The 21,693-nt window shown below is 43.5% G+C and overlaps 1 protein-coding gene across 1 annotated transcript in view; it reads left to right on the top strand.

Moving 5' to 3' along the window:
* LRRC49 (leucine rich repeat containing 49) overlaps window positions 1-21,693 on the top strand; it is a 138,060-nt gene that overhangs the window by 96,930 nt on the left and 19,437 nt on the right. The window contains 1 exon segment of the mRNA XM_030578382.1: window positions 10,037-10,191. Coding sequence (XP_030434242.1) covers window positions 10,037-10,191 — 155 coding nt within the window.

The raw sequence follows: 21,693 nt of genomic DNA, 5'->3' as shown, positions 1-21,693 counted from the left end.
GGCTTGCACCACATGCCACAAGCCTATGCCGATTAGTGACCCCCACAACTCTTGTCTCCTGTCTCCGCTGCAAGATCTGTAAGGCTTTAATCCAAGTACTATGAAAGAGAGAGACTTTTTCCTCAAGCATCTACTCATGGAGGCTGTGCTGCAACCTTCGTCCTCGGGCCATCCAGCCTCAGCGCCAGCGTCCTCATTGCGGAGTGTAGGTGTCAGTTTGCGATTCGGCGCTGGTGGGGCACCGCAAGCATGCCACACTGAGGCAACAAGAAAAACCCTGGCACCATTCAACCTCACCGGCATGGTCAAAGGGCCAGCCTACAAGCCGAGGATGCTCCCTGCAGAAGAAGCCGGCACGGCCCAAGCAAACAAGCGCTCAAAAGGGAAGCACTGCCACAGGACATGCTCTGGCTCTGGTGGCTCCGGCACTGAAGAGCCAGTTAAGCCCCGGGCTAAGCGCCTTGAGCATGGAGGACGGGCTGGAGGAGCTCCTAGAACAGCCCTCCACACCAGACACGTTTGAGGCAGCAAAGGGCCTCATTCAGTTATCGGCGGCAAGCCCTCTCCCTGCCAAAGAGAAGCCTCCGACACTGTCTCCTAGAGTGCCGTCAAGAGGCAAGCCAGCAGTGGTGCGCTGATTGAGGTCACCACCCCAGCACCGCTCCCAGCATCAGTCCCGGTCGAGCTTGGCCTCTGCAGATTCCCAGTTGCCCCTGACCCAGCGGGACTCAAGAGCACCGGATCCCAGTCAGCATATGACACTGGCCCCACCAGGGCACCGCTCCCCAGCGCCATCACCGTGCTGGCTCCGAGGCGACACAAGATCGAAGTCCCCTGGCCTGAGCAGAAGCCAATGATCCTGGTCCCGGGAGTATCGGTACCGGTCCCGGTCAGCAAGGAGCTGTTCTCCAGCCCCTCAGCGGCACCGTTCTATGGCACCGCCTTGGCCTTCCAGGTCGGCGTCCTTGGAATCTGAGGTGGACTCAGGCCTCTCCAGCTATGCCTGCAGGCCACCGGCAAGCAGGGAGCCCCAAGCCCCATGGCATCCCCAGTGGGGCCTGCCAGGGCAGTGGCCCTTTTGGACACTATGGGCCTATCACCAACAGCAGGGGCCTTCCTCCAGAGCCTCGAGATCCAGCATCCAGCTATCCAGCTCGGTTCCCGCACAAGCACCACTCTGTGCCCAAGGAGGCCATGGTATCCAGGCCACCAGATGCTTCTCCGGAACACAGGAGAGCAGAAGTGGCACTGAGCCCGGCGCTGTCCTGGAAGCAGTCTGTCAGGCAGGACCCAGAGAAGTCCTCAGCATGCGAGGAAGGACAAGAAGGGCTGGAAGATGAGATGCAGAAGACCCTCACCTCTTTGTCATCCCCAGATGAAGCCGTGGCAGGCACCATGGTGTCGGGGCCTCCTCCAATTGACCACAGAGCACACCAGGAGCTGCTCCACAGGGTAGCCCAGAACTTGGGCCTACAGGCAGAGGAAGCAGTAGAGCAGGAGGTCCTATGGTGGACATCTTAAGGCCCAGGGGCCCCTCCAGAATTGCACTCCCGCTCATAAAGACAATCCAGTCCAACTGCAAGACGTCTGGCAAACCCCAGCCTCTAGCACGCCAACAGCAAAAGGCGTAGAGCGGAAGTACTTTGCCCCTTCCAAGGGATACAACTTCCTCTTTTGTCACCCGGCCCCCTGTTCGCTGATCATCTCAGTGGACAATGAATGGGAACGACTTGGTCAGCAAGCCCCGTCTTCTAAGGCCAAGGAGGCTAAAAGTCTAGACCTATTCCGCACAGCATGTCGTAGACTCAGTGCTGAGGTTCCTCACAACCACGGCCAGATGCTGCCTGCAGCTCTTAGGACACATGGCGGCATGCACCCACATAGTCAAACATGCTCAGCTACAGCTCAGGACTTTGCAATTGTGGCTAGCCCAGTCATATCATCTAGGCAGAGATCCCTTAGACCTTGTAGTGACAATCCCTGCCCAGGTGTTGGACTCCCTGCACTGGTGGCTCAACCAGCAGGTAGTCTGCGAAGGGTTCTCCTTCGCCACACCGCAACCCACTCTGATGCGGGTAACAGACGCATCAGACCTTGGCTGGGGAGCGCACTTGGGGGACCTTTGGACGCAAGGCTTGTGATCCAAGGACGAAATGTTGCTCCACATCAGTGTAAAGGAGCTCAGGGCTGTTCGCCTAGTCTGCCAAACCTTGCACGCTGCTTTAGAAAATCACAACGTGACAGCTCTGACAGACAACACTACCGCAATGTTCTACATTAACAAGCAGGGCGGAGCCCGATCCTCTCCCCAATGCCAAGAGGCCCTTCTCCTATGGGAGTTTTGTATAGCTTGCTCAGTACACCTCGTAGCATCATACCTCCTGCGGAAGCGGAACGAGCTGGCGGACCGCCTCAGCAGGTCATACGGTATGCACGAATGATCGATGACACCGAATGTCTTGTAATTGATCTTCCAGAAGTGGGGATTTTCCCCAAATGGACTTCTTTGCCACCAGGGACAACAGTCAATGCCTGCAGTTTTGCTCTTTACAAAACCACAGTCCGCGCTTGGTCGCAGATGCCTTCGCAGTCCGTTGGAGCGGGAGCCTAAAGTATGCCTTTCCACCACTCCCGCTCAGCCACAGAGTTCTCCTCAAAGTTCGCAGAGACAAGGCGGTAATGATTCTCATTGTCCCAGGTTGGCCCCGCTGTTAGTAGCCGACCCGATTGCCCTGCCCCTGCACCAAGATCGGGTGGACTGCAGGTGCCTGCTTCACCTGAACCTGCAATCTCTGCATCTCATAGCGTGGAAACTCTGGCTGAACACAGCGGAGAGCCAGTGCTCTCTTCAGATGCAACAAATTCTCCTCAGGAGTAGGAAACCTTCCACTAGGGCATCATACCTCATTAAGTGGAAGAGGTTCTCCTGCAGGTGTGAACCAAAACATATACAGCCACTTCAGGCCTCCATTCCAGTTATCCTGGAATACCTGCTGCACTTTAAACATCAAGGTCTCACCCCCTCCTCAATTTGAGTACATCTGGCTGCCATTTCAGCATTCCACCCAGGGGAGTTGGGGCATTCTATGTTTTCAAACCCCATGGTAGCCTGGTTTCTCAAGGGGCTGGAGAGGGTGTTTCCTTGCTCACACCCTCCAGTCCCTCCCTGGAACCTTAACGTGGTCCTGACCAAGCTCATGGGACCCCTTTTCGAGCCCCTAGCCACTTGCTCTTTCACTCACCTCTCCTGGAAGGTCGCGTTTTTGGTGGCCATTACGTCCACAAGGAGAGTGCCCAAGTTGAGGGCCCTCATCTCAGAGCCCACTTATACAGTTTTTTTATAAGGACGAAATGCAACTTAGGCCACACCCTAAATTCCTCCCTAAAGTAGTCTCTCAATTTCACATGGGACACGACATTTGTTTGCAAGTGTTCTTTCCCAAACCACACACGGACCCAAGTCACTGTAGCCTACATACTCCAGATGTCCCTAGGGCCCTGGCATTCTATCTGGAGCAAACTAGACCTTTCTGCAAGTCGACACAGTTGTTTGTCGCCATTGCAGAGAGGATGAAAGGAGTCCCTGTCTCGGCGCAGCGGATATCGTCATGGATTGTGGATTGCATCTGCACGTGCTATGAGCTTGCCAAGGTGCCAGCCCCGGCAATCCTGGCTCACTCGACTAGGGCTCAAGCATCCTCAGCAGCTTTCCTGGCACAGGTTCCACTCCAGGAGATCTGTAAAGCGACCACCTGGTCGTCGGTGCACACATTCACAGCCCACTACGCAGTCCATCACAGGCCAGGGAAGATGCAGCGGTCAGCAGGGCTGTGCTTCAATCAGTTGTTCCATGACTCCTACCCTCCTCCTATGGTAAGCTTGTGAGTCACCTAATGTGTAATGGACGTGAACAATGGAAGAACTATTGTTCTTCGAGATGTGTTGTTCACGTTCAATACACTTCCCACCCTTCTCCCCCTCTGTCAAGAGTCTCCAACAAGAAGGAACTGAAGGGGAGTTGGGTCGGCAGGGGTATATATGCACCAGCAGGAGGCGCCACTCTGGTGGGACTCCCCTGCCGCCCCAACGAGAGCCACTGAGGGAAAAAGTCTCCGACATCCGTGCATGCAGTGCGCGCACCGAATGTGTAATGGACGTGAACAACACATCTCGAAGAACAACAGTTACAAAAAGGTAGGTAATCGTTTTTTATTCAGTAAACTCCTGGGCTTGTATCTAAGTTTGCTATATAAAATGTTAGGATTAGCTAAAGCATGGACAAAACAATTAGCCATAGAGAACAGCATTGGTTTCTTTTCACAAGATATAATATATACAGAAGGCTGTCAAAACAATGGTTTAGTCTGATAAATTTGAACTAAATTAGATGTTCATACTAATAAGGACTTTGTCTCTCATTTGTAGTTCACTTTTCCAGTGAAAAAATAATTCCTACCTTTCAAATCTCTTTAATTTCCAAAGAGATGTAATTCTGTTGGTTTTAATCTGAAACCCTTTGGAAGAGTAGTGTAAACCTTTGAATACCTTGCAATTTATGTTTTACTCATATGATTTTATATTATTTCTCGGTCTTTCTGTCATATGTAGTGGTTGCATTTAAAAAGTTTGTACTGGTTTCAAAGATCTTGTTGGCTCAACTGGTGTTCCCCAGTGCATGTATAGTATATATGTCTCAAATTAGCAAAGACTTGAAAACCAGTAGAAACATTTTAAATTCAACCTCTCTGAATAAACTGCTGTAGTTCACATAGACGTTAAATCTGATTGTGAAGACCTTTCCTGTTAGGCATCTTGAAACTCATATTCTCATAAGCCTTTAAAATATAGTTGACTAACCCCTGCTTTAGAAAGGGGGAAAATGAACCTTTCACAGGTGAGTACAGTAACTACAATCTAAGGATGGTGATGTGCTTTTCAAAGTTTTGGCTTTAATCCCTTTATTGTGTAACAACAAATGGGTAAGTTAAAAACAATTCCATACAAAAAACTCCTTAAAGAAAATGTTTAGGCTACATAGATAAGCACCCAAGTCAGGAAATGCAGAGTATTGTTTGTTTATATACTGCTTTCTCTTTTCAAAGTCATTAAGTTCTTCTCCTCACATCTGTAGCTAAATTATTATTTATTTGCATTACAGTAGTGCCCACGTATCCACCCTGGGTAGCCATTATGCAAACACATAGTGAGAGGCAGTCCTTGCGCAAAAGATTAATTTTCCAAATGGAAACAGAGCTTAAGGGACTTGGCCAGGGTCATGCATCCAGCAAGCATTGATCTGAGGTCTTTTGGTTCACAAGCTAAGGCCTAACCTAGAATTTTACAATGCTACATAAGCAAATCATTCAAACATTGTCTCTGATTTTTCCTATTTGCAAAATGGGGTTAATACTACTTTTCATTTCATACATAGGGGCTGGAATTAAGGGTCCAGGGGGTGGTGCAGCACCCCCTGGCTTGAAGTGGTTTTCATTATATACAAGATTTACAGTTTTTGGTTAATGGCTCACAGCACCCCCACTATACAAATTGTTCCAGCAACAATGACTTCACAGGGCTTTTTCTTCTGTGGATGTCAAAGTGCTGGACATAGATGTCAAAACATTAATAGCTCCATTTTACAGAACAGGTCACAGAATCTGTTCCTTACTACAAAGTGTAAGCTTTAGTTTAGAAAAATAATTTAAAGCTTCCAACCTTTTTGGTTGTAAAGATAACTTTTGAAATGTAAATCAATATGCTGTTTTCTTCCTGAGTCTGCAAACCAGTAGCCTAAAATATAGTTCTAAAGGAGCTGTAAACTGCTCCCCTTCACCTAAATCTAAATGAGCTGTTAAATCTGAAGCCAAATATTGGTAGGGTTAGGGTTAAGTCAGGGTGGGCAAACTTTTTGGCCCTAAGGCCACATCAGGTACAGAAATTGTATGGAGGGCTGGGTAGGGAAGGCTGGGGGAGGCTATGCCTCCCCAAACAGTGAGGCGTGGCCTGGCCCCTCCCCCCTATACAGTCCCCCAGAACCTCCACCCCCATCCAACTCCCCCTGCTCCTCACCCCTGACTGCCCCCTGGGACTCCCGTATCCTATCCAAACAGCCCTGCTCTCTGCCCCCTGATCATCCCTCACCCCCGGGACAACCGTCCCCTATCCAATCCCCCCTGCTCCCTAGCTCCTGACCACCCCCGGGACTCCTCCATCCAATCTCCCCTGCTTCCCACCCTCTGACCGTCCCCATGGAGCCCCTTACCCCCTAGCCAACCCTCCCTGCTCTCCCCGCTCCACTTCACCTGTGGGGTGGAGGAAAGGCGGGGGGCTCAGTCCTTTCCCTGTGCGTTTCCCGTGCTCATTTTGGCTGCTGTCCCTGGCAGTCGGGCAGGGCTTGCTCCCTGTCTGGGCTTGGCTGCTGGGGACAGGGGCCAAGCATGCTGGGGATGGAGGGGGCCCTGGCTTGCTCTGCCCCTGTCCCCCGCAACAGGGCTCAGGCCCCTTGACCGCCCCCCTGAAATACTCCCAGAACTCTCCCTGCTCTCTGTGCCCTGACCGCTCCGCCCTGGAGCACTATAGCCGTGCCACCCGGCCGGAGCTGCAGCCACACTGCCCAGGTGCTGGGGGAACTGTGACTGCGAGGGAGGCAGGGAGGGGGAGGGACCAGGGGTTAGCCTCCACCCAGCTCACCGCGCTGCCAGGTAGTTGGGCTGGCTCCTCTGCAAGCCTGCCCTGATCCTGCTCCCTGGCAGGAGCTCAGGGGCCAGAGGGAAGAGTTCTGAGGGCCGGATGTGGCCCACGGGCCGTAGTTCCCCCACCCCCCCATTAAGTATTTTAGTAGAAACATACAGCTAAAGTGATGACTCGTGGGTTTTAGATGAACAGTAGGATGTAACAGTGGGTAGGTAGATAGCTGGTTGTCAAGTGATTCTGTGGTGCAAAATCAGAAGTTCATGCAGGTGCCTGTGCATGTTTTGGAGTACCATTATAATGTGTTGTTTGCATAAAGCAGTGTCTAAAATGGGCAATAGTGTACTAAACCGAGGTTCAAATCATTTCAAAGTGTAGCCTCACATAGAGTTTGTGAAAAATTTAACAATATTTCAAGATGAAGAATTTCATAAACAAGTCGTGAAAGCATGCAATAATATATTGCAGTGCAGTAAACGCTGAAATAAGAATAAAACGATGGCAACAGTGTTTAGATAAATTATTAAACATTTAATGGCTTCATTGAATTCAGTCTTTTTATTGAGAGCTTTTCCTTGTTAGCCATGTTGACCAGCTGCTTTACTTTATAAGGAGAAGGAAGGTTAAAAATAACTCTCTGATTAGTAGAAACATTGTTACTTTTCAAAGTAAAAACAATCTGGAATTGAAAAACATGTAAAGTTCAGCGGGTTTTGATTTAGCCGTTGAATAAAATGTGGACAAAGAATAGCTAGCCAACCATAAAGTTGCAAAGGTGTTAGCAGGTCACTCTAGCTTGAACGGTTCCTTACAATATGTGCTAAATACTTGTGCTAAACGATCTGTTTCACCTTGCATTTTGCTGTACTTTTCCCAGACTTAAAAAGAGCGCTGTGTAGTTCCCTACAGATTTTTTTTAAATAAGACTGATATTCTGACAAATGCCAACCAGAGCTTGCAAATTTTAAATTAATGGCTCCATCTACACTGCCCTGCAGTTCAGAATAGAGGGGTGTGAATGTGCACCAAAGTGCTGCTCTGTAACTGCGTTATGTGGACATTGCCGGAATGAACTAATTTACATTAATATAATCCTCTTCAAACAGGATTACAATAAGACGGTGAACAGGAACCTTTCAGTTTGTTCCTGTAGCATCCACAGGGGAGTGTTAGATTGCAGCCCTTTGGTTTGCACTACTGTTCAAACCTCTGTAGTCCAAACTGCAGGGCAAGAGTATACATGCCTTAGAATCTTTTAATTCAAAGGGTCCATTTCTATGGCATTGGATTGCCAACTCTCCCAGTTTTGCCGGGAGTCTCCCCGGAGTGAGGCTTTATCTCCTGGAGGCTACTGAAGCCAAACTGGGAGATTTTAGGTGCTAAAAGTCTGGTGGCACAGCGGGGCTAACGCAGGCTTCCTGCCTGCCCTGGCTCAGCAGTGCTTCTAGAAGCAGCTGGCACATCCCTGTGGCCCTGGAGGGGGGAGCAGTGGGTCTCCGTGTGCTGCCTCCTCCCCGAGCACCAACTCTGCAGCTCCCATTGGCCTCGACCTGCGGTCAGCGAGCACTGCAGGGCTGGTGCCTATGGCAGGGGCAGCATACGGAGACCCCCTGGCCCTCCCCGCCTAGGGAGCCCCTGCTAGAGGGATGTGCCGGTCTCTTTTGGGACACGCCAAAGGTAAGCGCCACCCAGCCAGAGCCAGCACCCCTCACTCACTCCCACACCCCAACCCCCAGCCCATAGCCCGCATCTCGCACCCAAACTCCCTCCCAGAGCCCTCACCCTGTCCTACACCCCAACCCCCTGCCTCAGCCAAGATCCTGCACCTAGACTCCATCCCAGAGCCCGCACCCCATCCTACACGCAAACTCCCTCTCAGAGCCTGCACCTCATACCCCCTCTTGCACCCCTGCCCCGGCCTGGTGAAAATGAGTGAGGGTGGGGGAGAGTGAGCAATGGAGGGAGGGAGGGAGGATGGAGTGAGCAGGGGTGAGGCCTCAGGGAAGAGGCAGAGCAAGGGTGTTTGGGTTTGTGTGATTAGATAGTTGGCAACCCTACTATGGCAGCATGACTTAGATTGAAATATTATCAACTAATGTTTGACATTCCTAGCTTTCGTCAATATGTCATAACCTTGATTTTCTATAAAAAGAGATGGTGTTTTGTACTTAGTTCTTTGCAGTTTTTCCCTTTTATATAGCAGAGATTGATATCTATTCAAGTTTAATTAAGAAGCACTGTAACAGTGGGATGGCTAAGCCAGGCCAGTTAGATCTGGTTCAGCAAAATCAACCTAACTGAAACAAGCAATTAATTTACCTTTTGAAAACATGTATATTGTTTAAAGTTTCAGTCTGAGAACAGTTCAGAAGCAGGTCCATGAGCTAGTAAAATCAACAGTAACCTTACACCAGGAGTGGGCAAACTTTTTGGCCCGAAGGCCACATCTGGGGGAGAAATTGTATGCAGTGCCATGAACGTAGGGCTGGGGTAGGGGGTTGGGTTGCGGGCGGGAGTGCAGGGTGTGGAAGGGGGTCCAGTGTGCAGGAAGGGGGCTCAGGGCAAGGGGCTGGGGTGTAGGAGGCAGCTCAGGGCAGGGGGTTAAAGTGTGGCAGAGGGCTCAGGGAAGGAGCTTGGGGTGCAGTGGGGGCTCAGGGCTGAGGGTTAAGGGGCTCAGGGCAGGGGATTGGGGTGCAGGATGCAGGAGGGGTGCAGGGTGCAAGCTCCAGACCAACGCTTCTTACCTTGAGCAGATCCGGGGTGGGAGCGGCACGCAGTGGGTATAAGGCAGGCTCCCTGCCTACCTTGGCCCCACGCCACTCCCAGAAGTGGCCAGCATGTCTGGCAGTGGCTCCTGGGAGTGGGGTAGGGCAGGCGGCTCTGCTGCACACTGCCTTTGTCTGTAGGTGCCACCACCAAAGCTCCCATTCACCGTGGTTCTTCATTCTCAGCCAATGGGAGCTATGGGAGGCGGTGCCTGCAGGCGAGGGTAGCGCAGGGAGCCCTCTGTTCCCCCACCCTCCAGGGTCCACAGAGATGTGGTGCCAGCCTGCTGTGCCACAGAGCTGGCAATCCCACCTGCTGGATTGAAAGCCCTGATGGGCTGGATCCAGCCTGCAGGCCGTAGTTTGCCCAGCTCTGCCTTACACTTAAATCTCACAGTCAATGATTTCCACACAGCGAGCTGGATGTGTTAGAAGGCCAATACATGGACAGTTGTCTTGAGTAAGGCAACACCTCCCATCTATCAATTAGTGTTTGACTATGGAATATATTCTTCTGGTGCAAACCAACATACTAGCAATGCATTCGGAGAATTTCATATGGCTTTTATATCATGTTTCAGGAAAAGAAGCGATTGACAATTGGCAACATTGCTCGTCAATGGGAGATTCAGCAGAATCGAGTTGCCCTTGTGACTTCTTCAAATCAAGATAAAAAAGACAGTGACTCCTGTCAGATTAATGGCAGTGCCGCATATGAATTTCCTGAAGAAACCAGGTATACAAGTGTTTTCTTGGAAGTATATTTCCTAGCTAATGTTTTATATATAATAAAAATGGGAAACACTAATCCTTCCATTCATATAAGTATGTGTGTGTGTGTGTGTGTGTGTCTGTAAGTAGTGTATGTATACAAAGATATGTGTATTTATTTTTGGATTTCTAAAATGTGTCCATTTAGCACTCTACATAATTAAAAAAAAAACAACAATTTCAAGACTTACTGAACAATGTCTGCCTCAGATGGACTCCACCCCAGACTAATACATTCTCCCCATAGCTTGCTCAGGGTAGAGTCTGAAAAAAATAGAACAGATTCAGTAGCTTGAACAACTTCAGCATGGTCAGTCTGGGTGAAGTGCATGTACAAAATCACCCAGCTGATCTCAACAGTCTCAACTTTAGATTGAAGACAACTGGTCTTTTAAGTAGCCTGGACTGATCCCTATGAACAGGGTTTAGAAACTGCTGTCATTGGTGTCATGATTACAGAGTTAGCTGCACTTCTGTCCCCTTTCTTGTTTCATTGAGTGTCCCCCCACATTCTCTTCTCTCCCCCTCCTCCCCTCTTCTTTTCTCTCTTCCCCTTCCCTCCCACCCCCCCAAAAAAAAAAAAAAGGTCAGGCCATGTGCCTTTACCTCTCCTGAGATGGCTTTTCATTTTTCTCTCTCTTAGACCTGGCTCTGGGTTACAGTGTGCTGTCTTATCAGCTGTGCTTACCCCTGCAGGTCCAACTGGTTTTGGTACATGCATTCATTCCTTTGGGAGTGTGTGACCAGTGGCTGTGTCTAGTGGCCAGACAGCCTCCTGAATATCAAAGCATTGTTATTTTAATGGTAGGAAGGAATGAAGCATAAGAGAAAAAGGATTTTCAAACCACAAAATGTCTTACCTATGTGTGTCTCTTTTATTTGAGAGTCACAATTGCCTGATGATAACATAGGCAGGTGTAGCTTATTCAAACACCTAGTGAGTGTCTGCGTGTCAGTCTGGTTTCCCAGAACAGCCCCTGTCCCCACCCCACCTTCCGCTATCCTCCTAAAAACCAAGCCAACTATGCGTGCGCAGTCTCTGTCTCGGTTTCTCTCTCAACGGCTATAGTCCTTTTGATTTTTCTTGTGTTCCTGGGTCTTTTCCTGTCGAGCACTGTCTCTTAACAATCTGCCAGTGTTTACTGAGGGTAGTTTATCTTGAGTCATTGTTTTCCTTCTTGCTTGTTTTTCTGGACAATGCTCCTACTACAGAACCAACATATTCATACTATAAACGTCCCCAATAACCCGGTCAACACATAGTATTCATGAATTATTACAGAGCAGCTCCAAGTCTGTTATATAGGAAAACTTAAGTAGGTAGTCAGGAATTTGTAGCTCAAAAGCAATACCTTGACATGTATCAAGAAGCCTAGGAAGACTTTGGAGAATGGGTGTAATGTGCTCTCTACATCTAGCACCATTGTTTAAGCAAGCAGCTGCATTTTCCACTAGCAGTACCTTGCAAGTGATCTACAAGAGCAATTGTGGCTCCATAAAGAGTATGTTATAAATATGTAGCTCACAGGTGCTTTTGTGACAGTGGTTGGGTCCATATTTAAAAGAACTATTCACAAGAATGTAGCCAAATACAGACTGAAAAATGTGCCTGTGACCACTGATGACACGTAGGACTGAAGGAGCAGTTTGAGATCCAGAAGCAGGGAACCGAAGATTATTGACTAGAGCTATAATTTTCAATGGTGATTAAAAAACTTAGGAGCCTAAGTTGCATTGATTTCAATTATAATTAGACTCCTAAATGCCTAAGTCCCTTTGTAAATCTGAGTTAGGCTACTGTGTCACTTAAGTGCTTTTGAAAATCTTCACTATTAATCTTTTTTTCAAACACGTAGACAATACTTATTTTTTTTGTACATGCCTCTTTACCTTCATTCGGTATCACACAAATTTTACACTAAATTGGAATTAAATACAAAAAACCTGTGTTAAAACAGTGTAGATATTTTGAGACAATGAGCATTAAAAAGGAGAGAAGATCACATACAAAACTGTACCTAACTCATGCCAGGGTTTTTTAACAAAGTCCTGGCCCCAGTGAAGTAAGTAGGAGTTTTGCTGCTGATTTCAGTGGATCCAGGATGTCACCTGTGGTATGTAATATTGGTCCCTGTTTTGAGGTCCTCCAGGTGCTACAATACATGGCTTTCATTCAGGAGGGTCATAATGTAAAAGCCTCTCTCATAGCAGCTATGAAATCCACTTTCTTTCTCCCCCTTTCTCTTTCACACACGCACACATTTTCATCTTGGCCCTAAACAGTGGAGATAGTTATATAGAATGTAGATATTACGGAGACACTGATAGTTATAGCACCACAGGGGGGTGGAGCCAGGTTTTTGCCATTTGACAAGACCTGAAAAACTTCTCTGGAGCTGCAACAGTGGCTTGCTTTAACTAAAACTGGAAAGCACTCCTTGAAGGAGCGTCTGTGAATTTTTGTAAGGGTATTATGATCACTGATAAGTGATTCTGGAAAAATAAATGGTAAAATTAACTTTTCAGAAATCTTCCCTGGGATGTTTCTCTTAATTGTTACCCCTTTTGCACAAAAATTATAGCATTCTCAACTTCAAAATTCACACAAATGTAGACATGCCATTCACTTCCCTTCTTTCAAAGTCTTTTAGAACTTCTCTTCAAAAAACTTCACAATTTCTACTTAACTGGAAAGAAAAATGCTAAACAAAGCTGCTATTTTTTAGTGTGCATGAGAGAGTACCCTTTCAAAAATACTCTTTAGCAAAGGAGAGAGTGTGCTGTGCAAAATCAAGGACATCATGAGTTCAGTTTTTGCCTCTTCTCCTGGCTGTTTGGAATAACTCTATGCACTTTTCACCCTTGTTGAGTAAAGCTTTAGTTATCCTTCCCACGTTTTACAGATGAAATAACTGAGCATCTATGAGGTTGGACAAGATCATTTCTGGCAGAGTTGTAAAGAAAATCCATCTCATCCATTTTGCCATACTGCCTCTCAAGATGATTAGGTCAAAGCTATGTGTTAGGCCATGTTCTCTGTAAATGGAAGAGGGATTTCAAGTATGACATTATGCATGATATACATGGCGAAAGGTTGTGTATGTTGTATGACTTGAGAAGTACCAGTCTGGTTTTGTCCAGGACTTTAAGTGCATTTCCTGCAAAACAAAAGTGCATCATAGGCTTCTCCTGAGCTTTAATTTGCAGATGGGATGCTTGAGTGGAACTTCAGAAACTCTTCCATTTTCCATCCTTTCAGCAACTTATGTCCTTACCCCCTAGTCACTCAAAGTGTTTTCTCACTTGAAGAGCCCATGTATGATTTCTGCTGAATATAGAGTCCTCATTAAATTGAGGGCCTACTTCAGCCTGTTTTTTCTTCTGCATTTTCACTTTGATGCATTCAGTAGCTTCAATGAGTAAAAATTAGAGAACATGTTAAACACTAATACTCTGTAAAAGCAGCAAAGAGTCTTGTGGCACCTTATAGACTTACAGACCTTTTGGAGCATGAGCTTTCGTGGGTGAATACCCACTTTGTCGGATGCATATAGAAATTTCCACTACATGCATCCGACGAAGTGAGTATTCACCCACGAAAGCTCATGCTCCAAAACGTCTGTAAGTCTATATGGTGCCACAGGACTCTCTGTTGCTTTTACAGATCCAGACTAACACGACTTTTTTACTTCTGCATGTTAGCTCGGTATGCATGAATATGTGCTTGAGCATTAAATACTATTCCTGATTGCTACTGATAAATTTATGATTAGATATTTGTTCACTTGTTGTTGTAAATAAATCTCACACTTTTACTTTTGCATCCAGTTCCTTCAATAAAAATCTCAAAAGGACAATTGAACATCTTTACTTTTGTTAAATTAAAAACTTGGATCTTAAAAAGTAGTAGGTGAGCTGTATCATGTGCCATGCAGGTTTTAAGTAAAATTGAGCTGCTTTATATTGATATCTGCATTATATCTTTTTAGTTAGAATATTTCCGAAGATAGTAGACTATTAAGGCAGAGTTAGTTCAGTGATGTGTAACTCTGATACTCCTAATATAAATTCTTCCTTTGTACAAAAACATATATCAAGGTGTCCTGATTCCACTGCTGTCATTAGTGTTCTGCCGGAGTGCTCTCTGTTACAGCATCTATTTGTTATACAGGCCTAAAAGTCAGCCTGGATACAAGATGTTTGAAAAGAAAAAAGTGTGAACTCATTGGGCAGCTATAAATAGGTCAAACATATATATCCATCAGCAGTATTCTATATTAAATCTGTTCAAATGAAGGTACCAGTCTAATGTTCCAGGTATGCCTTGCAAAAAATAGTGGATGTACATATTTTCAAAGCATTCAAGTATGTTGTTTTCTACATAAACTTCAAGTTAGTTATGTAGTCATACAACTACAAAATTGTGCTTTTTAAATAATTCAAATTTAAAATTGATTACTTGGTTAAAAATTCAACTTTCCTCACAGTTTGCTACTGTTTATCCTTCTGTCTTTTCATATTTTGAAAAATCAGACTTTAGCTGAAACTTAAGTGTGCATGTGCAGATGTTGCATTTTCTAATATTGTATATGTATTGTTTTACAGTGATTCAAAGTCCATTACAAATATAATACAAACTTAAAATGCAGTCCCTGTTAAAATATGTTGCTATGGAAGATTATTGAGAAAACTCATGTCATATTCCATTTCAATATAATATGATTCAGAATAATCATGGGACACTGTTATACCTTATAATGTGAGATTATCAAGGGAGCCCATTACACTCTTTTTATGATGTGTGTTATGATGATGAAAAGATTTCAAGTTGAACAGGCTTCACAATTTCAAAACTAAATGAAAAACAGAATAAAAGACCACCAAACCGCTTTGGGTACGTCTACACTGCAATAAAACCTACGTAGCTGGCCCACAAGGAGGCAGGGTCCCAGTGCTCAGGCTCTAGCCTTAGCCTTGTCTACACTGCAAGTTTATAGTCCTGCAATCCATGCCCTGTGAGCCAAAATCAGCTGACAAGGGCCAGCTGTGGGTGTTTTACTGCAGTGTAGACATACCGCCAGAGTTTACAGAAAGCACAGCTTTGCTGCCATTCATTGGCTTCTCCTACTTTTACATTGGCTACTATTAAGTGTACGTGAGTAGTTTTAATTGAGGTGAGAGGAGAGGAACCTCAATTCCCGGTTGAGATCAGTTGATGGGTACACAGGAAGCTTGCTTTCTAGATCAATAAGTTATTGGGAAGTACTGAGATTGCTTAAAGTCTGGTGTGCCTTGAGGGAGAAAGGGCAGTTTATTATATCTTTACAGCATTGATTTCTCTTCCACTGGAAAGCTGACCTGCAAAGGTCCAAGATACTAGCTACCAGTAGGCATACTGGTGTCTGAATATGCTGGGAAAAGGAACATAGACCAAATTCTGTCTTGAGATTAGGGGTCGTAAAATAGTATTTGCTTTCACAAGAGGTGGCTATTGGCCCATTCAGTCCCACTTGTAATATCCTAGATAGGGCTAGTTGAAATTTATGTATTTTTTTAATTGGAAAAAGGGGGGGAAGTTTTGAAAATATTATTCCTAAGGGATCTATTCACAATCTCCATCTTTCCCATATTTGTCAAGGTGGGAACAGATTTCCAAGAAATGAATTTTTATTTTCAAGTTTGCTTTGCCTTCAAGCCACTAAGCATTGGAACAAACTATCAAGGGAAAGGTAGATTCTCCATCTCTTGATGTCTCCATATAAAGACTGGATGCTTTTCAGGAAGATATGCTTTGGACAAACACAAGTTACTTGGTTTAGTACATGGGTATTTGGGTGGAATTTTATTACCTGTGTTATGCAGGCAGTTGGACTTGAGGTTCTGATGATGCCTTCTGGCCTTAAAAAATCTAAGTCTGTCTTTTCAAAAGATCATAAAAGGAAGGTGTGCTCTGCACTTTTAGAACCATAGAAATTTAGGGCTGCCAGGGATCTTCAGAGATAAAGTCCAGTCCCCTGCATTGAGGCAGGACCAGGTATACCCAGGGTAGATTTACTTACTATCAATATTTATGTTAGAGATGAGAGAGTGAAGTCATGTCCCTGCCAGCAAATATCTTTTTGTCATCTCCTAGCAGTGTATTCTAGTTGATACATGATACTTGTATTATTGGAAGTTATAAAAGTAACTAAATGTGTAAGAAGATAAAAATGCATTAAAGAAAGAATATACACCCCACAATGTTTGCTGCTTGTAAAAAGCGGGATCAGATTTTTAGCTTGTGTAAACTGACATAGCTCCACTGAAATCATTAAAAGACATGAAAGGATAATTACAGCCCATAGATCTATTCTTTAATGTCTGTGCATCATCCCTGTATGGGCTATGAAAAGAATCTTTGGGTTTTCACAAACCTTAGGAGACCCCTAAAAATGGAGAGAATACAGTACTTTGACCATTTATAGCCCGGGCATTCACACAGTGTTGGAAAGGAAGTGAATGATCATAGGAGAAAGAGGGTAATACATTTAGAAAAACTTGAGAGAACAGTGCCATAGTGGGGTCTTGTGTATGTGTGATGGGGGAGAAGGATATGGTAATAGATGATAGCGTATACTGGAAGGGAACAAAGAAGCGGCTGAAGAGAGGCAAATTCTGAAAAGCAAATAGAATCCTGAAGCGAGAGGAAAAGTTAAAAATGATCTTAAATACTTAAATTTTTAGAAAATATTGAATACAGACTTACTAGGTTAAGGGGGGCACATTAAAAGAAACTGAGGAGTAGCTATTTTGAGTGAGCAAAAGAAATAAAAAGACCAGAGGAAAGGAAAAATGAGAAAGAAGATAAATTCTTTTTCATTCTTTTCTTTTATGAAAGTTTTCTGCAAAAAGGATATATATATTTATATACATAGTAGTAATTTTGCATATTTTATGTACTATGGGTGGAGCTGGTAGCACTGACTCCTATTAAGGTTGCTCGAAACATCTGTTTATAAGACCCCATTTCAGTGGCTTATAACTTTGCATAACTTCAATGATTTGGGGTGAAATTTTCCCTGCCGAATGTCTGCCTCAGGCGAAATATTTTGGGGGAAAATTTCAGCCAAAATGGTTCAGCTATTTCCAAGAACAAGGCTTTTTCTCCATGTTAAAAAATTCTTGGGACCTTTTGTTTGAAATGTTCAAGTACCCCATGCTTTGGACCAGGGACTTGAAATTTGGCAGGTGTTTCAGGGATGTGCCTTTTATTGTCCCAGTGAAAACCTGCCCAAATTTGGCCATTGTATAAGCCTCTGAAAACCATAGCAGTTCACACATGTTCAGTAGAGAGAACTTCAGTTTTAACAGCTAAAATCTCCAAAAACTCTGTCCTCACTGAGCATGCATCTTCCCCACAAACAAACTGAACATGCTGCAGGCCAAGGCTCGTGGGAGCACCCAGAAAAACTTTCCCTGTGTAATAGCTGCTCCAGTCCAGGGTGGGGCAGGATTCTTGGATGAATCAGGCTAATGAAGTAAAGGAGGCTATTGTCCATAGGACCCCTCCATCATTTGTTGCAGAAGTTGCAAAGCATGTAGCGAATGAGGTAAGGGATTGCAGGAAACGAAGGGAGGATTCATGGTTAAAGCATTTGAGTACTGCCCTGGAGAATGGGATTCTATTTCCACAGAGTTCCTATGTGATACTAAACAAGTCATTTAAACCATACTTTTTAAAGGCTATGACTAAACAATCGTGTGTTCCCTCATTTTCTGGGGGTCTAACTTCAGACCCTTGAGACCTCTTTGAAGAAGTGCTGAATGCTCACAGCTAGATCTGAGCAATATGTTTCCAGCAAATAGCACTTTGTGGAGCACTGCAATGAATTTGGGTCAAATTCATTGTATAGTTTTCCTTGAATAAAACTGTAGACAAAAATTTTGAAAACATTGAATCACTTCATTTTGAAAACGTCAAAACTGTTTTAGTGTTTCCGTTCAATCCGAATGAAAATTTTCCAGTTATTTCATTGAGGAAAAACTAAAAAAAATAGTTTCTATTTGAAACCAACCAAATATTTTTCAGTTCGGCTAATGAACTGAAAAATCAATTATTAACGTTAATGGGAATACTTGGCTCTTATATAGCACTTTCATCAGAAGATTTTAAATTATTTGTTTAGCTCCACTCTCAACTGCAATTGAAGTTAAGGGATTCTACATCTGAATATAATGGTAAGTATTCTGAAAGATCAGGTCCTAGCCATCTCAAGTTGGGCACTCAAAATTAGTGGATGCTTTTGATATTAATCTTTATATGCCTTAGCTTCCCAACTGTAAAATTGGGATAATAGTGCCACTCATTTCATGGAGTTTGCAAAGATAAATTAATGTTTGTGAAGCACTCAGTTACTATAGTGGAAAAGCCCATGAGGAAATTAATAATTTTATCTTCAGAGCAGAGTTTGAATAATGTGCTGGAAATAAGGCCTATGACCGCACATTGAACAATGAGGAAAAAACAACAGCTATTGAATAGCAGCTCATTAATTGATCACTGCCCATTCTGTGGACTGAATGAGGTACGGGCCTGTAGAAAAAGTTATACAGGTCTGTCTCATCTTACACTGGGGTTATGTTCCGCAGTCAGTGCGTAAAGTGAAAATCGTGTATAGTCAAAATTACATTGAGTGTAATGGCGGATGGAATCGCCCGCACTACAGGAACAGTATTTAAATTATTTTTCTCTTTTTTTGTTTTTTTTCTTGTTTTTGCCGACCGCGTAAAGCTGAAATCGCGCATGTTAAATGCCCCTAAGATGTGACAGACCTGTATGATCATATACATAAAGACTGTATCACAATTAATAATCACAGGAGGGGCAAATTAATGTTACACAGGCAAATTTAATTCTGACATTTCCTAACTTTTGAGTGCTGGACCTAGCAACTTGAATTTCCTTTTAACGTCTTTGTAATATTTTCATTCTAATATACAGTGTCTGTTATATGTAACACCCTGAGAAGCAGTAATCTGGCATTTTGTGTTTTTTTTATATTGTACAACTACTTAGAAGAAAACAATTTGTCTAATATGCCTAGTTGGATATTTAGGCCATGATTTGTCAGAGAACAATGTTTCTGATAATGCTGGGGGAAAAAAAAAAAAAGAGACGTAATCTCACATTCACATAAGTAACAGACAAAGGCTCAGATCCTGCATAAGGTGCACTGGTGTGGACTTCTGCTAATTATGTATGTTGATGGTTGCATAATTCTTTTAGTTTCATTAGTGGTGTCAGAGGCATAATCTCTACCTTGTTATGAAGGAATTCTTGCTACTAATTGAGTAACACTGAGAGTGAGTTAAAGTTTATCAAACTTCAAAGTTGTGATAAATTTTTAGACTATTTAGGAAGTTGGAGCACTATTCTTCATTCATTTTAATCCCTTTCCATCCCCTGTTGGCCCTATTGTTCTTTGTGACTATACACTTGCATAGTCAGTCTCCTCCCCTGTGAAATATACACTGCTCTTTTCGCATTAGAGAACAATGGTAAGATTTCAGAATTGAAGAGAGCACAAAGACCTGTTAAAATTTTTTAAATAAATATTAAAAGTAAAAGAGGACTGAATGAAACAACTCTTGCTGATTTCTATGACTCACATAAAATTGTTAAATTTAATTAAGTTGGGAAAAGGCTTCAACTGAATAAAACCCATGTCCAAATCAGGCTTTTAATTGTAATTCTTTATTACTTATTTCCACAGAGAAGGTGATACCCATAGTAATCTGAGAGGTATTAATGTCCTACTCTAAAGGCAGATTTGTTCCATGGACTTCAGAAAACTGCTTCAAAATGTAAAGAATTACGTCATTCTAACCCACCCTTCTTCCTTTATTCTGTTATGTCATAGTAGTAATAGGTCAGTTATTTCTAGTGCAACTTCTCACACATAGAAGCATAGAATATCAGAGTTGGAAGGGACCTCAGGAGATCATCTAGTCCAACCCCCTGCTCAAAGCAGGACCAATCCCCAACTAAATCATCCTTGCCAGGGCACTTATAAGAATGCCCATAAGTGATAGGAATCTGTGATAGACAAGAGATGATTTATGTCAGCCGTACAAAGACAGGATTACACAATTTCTAGTAATACTTATGCAACAGTTATACATTGATTATGCAAATGATGAACAATAGTTTTACCGTCCAAAGTTGCTGTCCCTGGTCCCAGATTTCTGCAGCTATTTGCAGCTATTCTTCAGCTGGTAATTTACAAAAATGTTCCAGTCTAGAATTGTATCAGTGGTTGCCAAATGATTTCCCACTCCCACACTTCCTTTGCTTGGAGTTCTGACTCTGTTTCTCAGTTGTGTGACCACAAAATGTTAGAAGTATAATTCTGCTTTCCAGATGCAATGCTATTTTTTTATTTTTATTTTTTGTTGCTATCTAACTAGCTAACCACTACTATAGCTAAATAACTGGATTTATTAGATTGCTTCTCTAACCTAACATCTCAAAACTTCATTATAATACCACTGTTAGCATTAGACACCTTGTTCAAACATTATTGTATCCTAATATCGATATTGCCATGTACAGCCGGGGTATTTAATATAATAATTCGACAGTATAGCCAACATAGCTGTAGAATATCCATATATCAGCTATTTTAAGATTAAAGCAGGGAGTGAGTAAAGTGGTGAGTCTGCATATTTTAAGTATGTACTGCCTCATAACCACAGGAGGTGCTGATTTATTGATCACCAGAAATTACGTTTACACAAATCAAGGTCCCTCTCATTTTCCAGTTCAGTGGGGAACAAGTTGCAACAAAATCCTCTATCCTAATTCTAAATCACTTGTGCAAATTATATCTTAATCAATACAAGATGCAAAATATTACAGCTGCAGCAGATTAACATTAATATGTTAATGGATTCACTGTTTGGACTGCTTGAGAAGACTCTTCTTTAATAGAATTTAAAAAATGTTTTCCATGCAGTTGTAGGAAAGATCTTGGTGTAATATTTTCTTTACTTACATTGGATAGTGGTTGTGAAGTTGGTTTATTTTTGGTAATTTCCTGACTATGAATGTTGTGACTTTTTTTAGCCAACCCTACTATAATAAAATACAATGTATAAAATAAACTTTCATGCTATTTTGAAAGTTATAATTTAAATTTGTAAAATCAGTGTTGTAGAAATCATACTGCTTATTTTTTTTTAAATTACAAAAATGTCAAATTATACTAAACATTCAAACAAAGCAAACTTTATCTGCACCTTTTAGAATGTCTTCATGCAATTCTGGGTGTCTTAACTTTTTGTATTGGTGATCTAGGCACAAAAGACTGATCTCTCCCTCTGTATGCCTAGTACCAATTTACAGGGCTCCCCCCTGAGTGAGTTTTAAGCTGTTCAGCCACTTCTTTTATTTTGAATTTGTTTTATTTCTATAAATCTTAATATTCTC

The sequence above is a fragment of the Gopherus evgoodei genome, chromosome 10, assembly GCF_007399415.2.
Source record: "Gopherus evgoodei ecotype Sinaloan lineage chromosome 10, rGopEvg1_v1.p, whole genome shotgun sequence".
Classification (NCBI taxonomy): Eukaryota; Metazoa; Chordata; order Testudines; family Testudinidae; genus Gopherus; species Gopherus evgoodei.
The sequence above is the reverse complement of the archived record's forward strand: the minus strand, read 5'-3'. Positions and strand labels throughout refer to the sequence as shown.